This window comes from Perca fluviatilis, chromosome 22, assembly GCF_010015445.1.
Source record: "Perca fluviatilis chromosome 22, GENO_Pfluv_1.0, whole genome shotgun sequence".
NCBI classification, from domain to species: Eukaryota; Metazoa; Chordata; class Actinopteri; order Perciformes; family Percidae; genus Perca; species Perca fluviatilis.
In genome coordinates, this window is record NC_053133.1 from 4,624,192 (window position 1) to 4,631,691 (window position 7,500).

Sequence of the window (7,500 nt, forward strand, 5' to 3'; positions counted from 1 at the left end):
GAAATGTGTGCGACTGCAATAAGGGAGGTTTGGTGAATCGCTGCTCCTAGATGCATTACGCACGCTCCGCACGCCGCGCGCTCTATTTCAGCGCTTGTTTGTTGCTAAAGGAGGAGGAGGACGCACAACTGAAACCGCCATGGAAGCCGCAAGCACCTACTGGAGGACCTCCCGTTATCGTAAACCACCAGGCTCGACATAAGCAATGGCCCGATGGCCCGGGGCCAGTAAAACGTATGTCGGGCTGGTTGCAGCCACAGTCACTGGTGTTGTTGCGTTACTTCACGCAGCACATGTACTGACTGGAAACGTTACCGAGGATTATTTACCGCCGATGGCGCAGATGAACTAACGCTATACTCGTTACTGTAAGTAGGTAGCCTACAATAAAACCTCCATGGTTAAAGAGTCAATACTTATCAATAACCCACGTACCTGTTCTACAGGCAGAAACACGTAGAAACCGATATTACAGTCTGCGCTGTCCACTCTCGTCCACCGCGCTGTGCAAACACAGCTCTACTCTGCAAATAGCGACTTTACAAACAAGCTAAAATGAAATATAATAAACTGTTTGTCTTAATTTGCAACCAATCTTGAACTTTGGACAGACTCTTGTAAACGTAGCTGCTGTCTAAACGAGCCATCCTCTCCGCTGGAGCGGTAAACCTATGGATGTATTTTAAGACCAAAACAAATACATGTGGCTACTTGATATGCACGGGAATGACGCGTTCTTCATTCTTGACGATGTTGCCGGTGGTATTATTTAGCAACAGAATTGTCTTATTTCAAATTAGGCATACAGGACTAATCTGAGATCATTTTCTAGTTAAGTAGCCTATCTAGTTATCATTATGGATTTTCCATCTTTTTAGGGGTTTGCATACTAATGTAAAAAATATAGCATTAATTTAGTAAGAAAGTGAAAATATCAAACAAGATGATCGTATTAGGTATAATTTTTTTTTCTTTATTTGAAAGTCCGGCCCCTGGAGTGTCTGCTTAAAAAAATTCTGGCCCTTGGAAAAATGTAGTTGATGACCCCTGGTCTAGCTTTGCTGCTAATGGCACAACATCCAGTGGCAGTGGCTAGCAAATTTTTGGGTTGGAACTTGTCTACACCCATGTTGCAAGAAATGTTTCCTGTACATTGATGTCAGCTCTAAAAATATGCTGTTTGTTCTTTGAACTTAAGAGAATTGTGCCTGAAAAGTCCTAGAAAAGAATGTGATTTTGATTTGATGAGTGAGATTAAGAAGATATGGGAACCCTGAATATGCTTTATGCTTTACTATAAGAAAGCCACAATAAAAGTTCTAACCACTTGCTTTTAAAAAAAAAACAACTTTTACTTCAAATACTTAAGTACATTAAATATCAGAAAATTACTTTTGATACTTAAGTACAGTATATATCAGATACTTTAAGACTTTTACTTAAGTAATATTCTAAAAGGTAACTTTCACTTCTACCAAAGTCTTTTTCTAGTACAATACTTGTACTTTTACTCAAGTATTGCTTTCTAGTACTTTATACAACACTGGAAATAACCTTATTGGGTCTTTAGGGTTTAACATTGCTTTTATTGTCTTCTGAATAATCAATCCACATTTATTTATATAGCACTTTACAGCAAACAGCAGGTATCCAAAGTGCTTTACATCATGAACCAAGAATAAAACATGCCATACAATAAAAAGAATGAAACATACTGTAGAAAACAGTAAAATTAGAAAAGGTTACATAGAAACAGGAGGAGGAGAGGGAAATTGTCACACCACTACTACGTATTAAAAGCCATTCTAAACAAATAGGTTTTGAGTTTGGACCTAAAAAGGGCAACATCTGTAATTGTCCGAATATCAGGGGGTAACTTGTTCCAGAGTCTCGGGGCAGCAACTGCAAAAGCCTGATCACCCTCACGCAGGGTTAAAATCTTGGACAAATACTCCGGGACCATGCCATTTAAGGCCTTGAAAACAAACAATAAAATCTTAAAATTGATTCTAAAACGCACAGGGAGCCAATGTAGGGTGTAGAGAACGGGAGTGATGTGTGCATGTCTAGATGTATTTGTTAAAAAATATCGAGCAGCAGCATTTTGCACAAGTTGAAGTCGTGAGATGGAGGTTTGATTCAGACCAACAAAGAGCATTACAGTAATCCAACCTTGAACTAATAAAAGCATGAATTGCCTTTTCTAGATCGTGCCTGTTAAAGAAGGGCTTAACTTTAGCCAGGAGACGGAGCTGGAAAGAGATCATTCTAACAACATTGCTGATCTGCTTGTCAAATTTCATGCTGCAATCAAATGTAACGCCCACATTTTTGACAGCTGGCTTAGTGTATGAAGCCAGAGCTCCCAAACTCAAAGCTGGACCGTTTGCCGTGCATGAATTACTGAAGATAATACACTCAGTTTTATCTTCATTCAAATTAAGAAAGTTATGTGAAAGCCACAATATGATATCATTAATACAACTAAGTTGGGCTGTAACGATAAACCAAATGCCACATGGCATCGTTTTGTCATTGATTACATGCCACTTTGCAACACAGTAATACAACCGAGACCTTATTTATTGATATTGATTGATTTCAATATCGATCGATCTAACACCAAAGATTCTTTTGTACCTTAAAATAATGTTTCCAAAATCGTTTCAGTGATTCATCAACTCATAACAGGGTGAACGGCACTCCTGCATTCCCCTTGAGTCCCTCTATCGGCTATAACCACACTATGCAAGTTTGCCAGATCGGGTAGTGGATCTGAAGTTCTAATGAGACCTAAGAATAATGTTAATGGTAACAGTAATGGACAATTCCACTTCCAACATGTAGGGGAGACCGAAGAGGAAAAGTGCTTTGGTGTTGCTTCATGCTTAGCCTACTATAAAGGTGCTGGTTGACAAGTAGCTAATGCTAATGCTTGGTCTATAACGTTAGCTAATTCTTGGTGGGTAACATAAGATTACGACATCGTTCAACACGCTCAGTTATTTTTAGTATGACTGTTTTGACCACGGTTAACAACTCTGGGCTAACTCACGAATTAACTGTATAGATAGACGACTAATCTAATGGTAATTTAGCCAGCTAGCACACCCCAGTCTGTCTGCGATTCTGAAGATGAAGCGGATTTACCGGATATTGTGATTGCCTTCATTGTAAAGTATCTAAAACCAGCCGTCCTGCCTATCCTCTTTGTTTCCACAGATAATAATCTACACATTGGGTCTGAGTATTGAAAGTAATTATTGAAATTTTGCCATTACTAGGATGAAGCTTTCTGTTTTACTTAAAGGTCTTACAAAAAGTGTAAAAAGTGGGATTTACATGTCTTCTTTGATTATAAATCAGATGGAGGTGCTATATAAATCAAAACGCTCAATCCACAGAGAAATAGCCACAGCCTGTAGTATAACATTAATATTAGGGGTGGGAAAAAAAATAATGGATATTTTTTATTTGTCTTTACCAATGATTCACATAAAGTTTCTTTGATACCGCCGATGGCGACTACATCAAATGCACGTCTCCAGCAAAACAGATCAAAATCAGAAAATGCTGAAAATCCACGTTATATTCTTCTTTACAAAGTAAATAAATGTCAGACTGACTGACGTGATGTGCTTACTTTTAAGAAAACAATCAGTTTTTAGAAATGTTTCATGATATACTGTCTCTAGTGTATTATTCAAAATCCCAATACTCAATACTGTCTAATCGTAATACTTCTAGAATCTGAATAATGAAAATGGCAATACAAATTCAATCGGCACCCATGTATCGTGAAAGAATTGAATCAGGGACAAAAGCATATCATCCGAGCCCTATTCAGTCAATAATAATATTTAGAAACAGTGTCTTTAAACGAGCCGTCAGGACTTCTGTACGGTTGTGATGTCACAACTATACTATATATAGGTAGAAAGTGCAGCTACAGTGCAGTTACAGTCATTCCCCGGGTGCAATGACGGTGCAGAGACTCTTGTGTTAGTGATCTACTAATAACTAATAAAGTTTTTCCTTACTGTGCGTGTGTTATCAGTGAAGGAGAGCAGACTGAACTGTTGGAGATTATGTTATGGATTAATGTAGTGAGCATGAATACCGACGTGGGCTGTGTTCTGTATTATATAAAGGATTAATTTACAATTACAACATATGCACAATATGATTGATATTCATAGTACACGTTGATGGTTTTCAGTGGACCAAGACACACTGTGATGTCCTGGCTCTGACTTCAGCATCTTTGTCGTTATCTCCCCTTTCTTCCCCAATCATTCCTGCCTCTCACACTCCCATGTTTTGTCTTTTCTAACTTGTCTCTGTTCTTCTTCTGCAGTTCATGCTTATAAGAAGAGGAAGTCAACATGCCACCGAAACAACTCGGTAGATCAGAGCGAAGGAAACTGTTCACGTCACTGGCAGGCGAGGTAAGATATAAGATATGTTTTCTAAAGACAGAAAAAGATGGATGCCTTCATGGTTTAATGATCTTGAGCCTTAATGTGCTGCTCAGAAACTGGTTTATAACATGACATAACAGCAATGTTACCACCACCAGGTAATCCAGCCATGGAAATGAGAGCAGCATTATTTCTGTAGGTTTGATGATTGACTCAATGAACATACTGCTTTTAACAAAAACAGTATTCTGTCACCATCTAGTGGCAAAAGAATTGAATCACACAATCATCAAGTCACATTAACCTTCAGTTACTTTACCATCTTTATTTTGAAAAGTGTTTCCATGGCACTGTTAATCTGGGACTTAACGTCACACTGAAATGGAGCAGCTTTCATGATGTGCTATAATGTGTCAGATTCCTTAAATAGGTCTACGTGGAAAGTTGCTCACTTAAGACTTGATAGTGCATCTGTATGTAGGCCAATTATTACGTGATGTCTAATTGTCTAATTTTTTTTTTTAAATAATCACGGTTTCTTTGTTTAACCTGAATGAATTGCTAACATTAACTAAGGTCTTAAGGGGTATGACTGGTAATTGTTGGTTTTGCTCAGATATGCCAAATTGTAATTATATAAGTGATTATTGGTTGGACTATATATTTTAATTATTATTTCAATTGTCAGTTGTTGGCACTTGACCCTGAACACGTTCAAGCAGCAACAAAATGACAAAGGGGTACAGTTAGAAATTATGTTTTATGATAATTAAGAGGCGTTGTTGTACCCGTGTTATTATATTATCTGGGTCACATGACAGTGATATAAAGATAAAGATGTATCCTGGGATTCATCAAAAACTTTCATTTGTTTAAAAAAGTCATACATTAATACATATTTTTAAATTTGTCTGAGACAATTATACTGTAAATCGCAATTATTTCTGAGACAATTAATTGCACAGTAAAATGTGGAATTGTTACAGCTCTATTTGTATGCTTTACAAAATATTTAAAAGGCAGGAGTAGGCAATATGGACACAATCTTAAATTCAGAAATTGTCATATATCCACTCATGTGTTGGCCACAGTGTCATCAATGGCCTAAAACACCCAGAGCTATCAAAGGAACAGATACCACGGAATGGGATATGACCAAATACTGACACTTAACAGATGTAAGTCATTGTAGAGTGAATACGAATGTACCTAGTACTGTTACCATTTCCTACCTAAAGTCCCCAACTGATCCTAGGTATCAGAATGATCCAGGGACATTTGAATGGACCAGTCACACCGATCGAATGCCGATCCTTTCTTACCTGTACTCAACTGTGTTTTGTTCACCTCAGCCGGCGCGTGCAGTTAAGCTGTCAGTGAGCTGAGCTCTGAAACACGGACTGGCAAAATACACAGATTTATTAAGATTAGAAACTAACGGATTTGTATTTGTGTGTGTATATATACTCTACTCTCTCTAGACTATGCTCCTGCAGTACTGTAATAGACCCCTGGATGGGGCATGGCAGGGCCACTGGCTGCACTGCCGACATTTCTGTGTTGGAGTTAAGGAATGGTCAGTTAGAAAAAAGCATGGAAAGCGGCCCTTTTCTTCAAAATTATAGCCCAAACTAATAAACCAAACATCATAGAGCATGAAGCTGTTGTAGATGCTGACTTCTGGTTGTGGATTTAGATAAACCATTTAACTCTGTGCTTTAATTATTTAAGAAGTAGGTTTGCAGATACTGACATTGAGAAAATGAGGCTGGTGTTCTGAGGACAGCAAATGTTGAACCTTCCTCATCCTTTGTGATATGTCTTCAGAAATGTCACCCGGCTCTATTTAAATATACATATTGCTCTGGAATAAAATGAAAATGAAAATGAGACTTCTTTGTCATTTTCAACTTTTGAACACAGCTCATTATTAATGCATGGCACCAAAGACGTGCTCGCTGTCTGAGGAAACGGAGCAGTCAGAACACGGAGCGAGACAAACCGCATCAAATGAAAAGTATAGAAGCAGTAAGTAAGAACTCATCTTGCCTCCAGGCCGAGCCAATCAGGCTCCATTATCTCTACAGCGCTGCACACAGGACGTCAACACTCTAATCTTCCTTAGTTGTCCACAAAAGGATGTTTGCCCTTATGTTCTATATTTCTTACTGTCAACCACATCCCATCGTGTGAAGGAGTGATTCTAGGATCAGAGCTTTAGGGGTGCCTGGAACCCTTTTAACCTCATTTTTTTTAAACATTATTCTGTGCTTTTAACATCCATTTTGGACCATCATGGTAGGGGAAACACTGAATTATGTAACTAGAAAGACACCAACAATTCTGAGAGAACTTCCTTTAATGCTGAGCCACAGGGCCATTACTAGAAAGATGAGGTGGTATTACATATGAAATCAGATATTTATCTATGGAAAAAAGCAGACCTTTCCAAAATGCAGTATCAATATTGAAAATTAGAGATTTGTGTGATTTGGCTGACAAGCACTATTTTCTGAAAATGGCTCTGAATGTTTTTCTGAGTAATCTGGGCGTCTAGATTCTGGGTTCAGTTTCACGTTGTTCTGATATTCCTGGAGCAGAACTCCTTAGCTCACATTAGATTAACACAGACTTTTTTTTTCTGAGGCGCCCCTAGAAAGGGCTCAAATCGCCCCAGTGCTGACCCAAACCAACAATGTGTTAGTTTGTCTCTTCTTTCTTATTTACCCCATCCTGTAATTTCCCCCCACCCCCCCAGGTGTTTTCCTGCTGAGGAAACTTTAAAAACACCTCACAAATATATCTTTTCATTTTTAGCCATGCTCTATGGATGACAGTGTTCACGGTCCACCACTTTGGTCCGGATCGAATATCAGTCTGACATATCAACAACTAAAAGGACGGGTTGCCATGACATTCTGTACAGACATTGTATACGGACCTATTTGCTCGTAGAACCCATTCATCATTTTAATTAAAAAACAGGAATGTTGTGTGGCCTAGGGTCTGGCTAGTCCACTAAGCATTCCAGGATAGGAGAAAAATGTGCAATGTTTTACTGGCATTTCTTTAAACCAAT

The 7,500-nt window shown here is 38.4% G+C and overlaps 1 protein-coding gene across 3 annotated transcripts in view; it reads left to right on the forward strand.

Annotated features, from left to right (window-relative positions):
• plppr5b (phospholipid phosphatase related 5b) overlaps positions 1-7,500 on the forward strand; it is a 138,179-nt gene that overhangs the window by 5,553 nt on the left and 125,126 nt on the right. For all 3 annotated transcript variants that reach the window (XM_039789743.1, XM_039789744.1, XM_039789740.1), the window contains exon 2: positions 4,358-4,448. In XM_039789743.1, coding sequence (XP_039645677.1) covers positions 4,386-4,448 — 63 coding nt within the window. In that variant the 5' untranslated portion in view covers positions 4,358-4,385. The remainder of the gene's footprint in view (positions 1-4,357; positions 4,449-7,500) is intronic.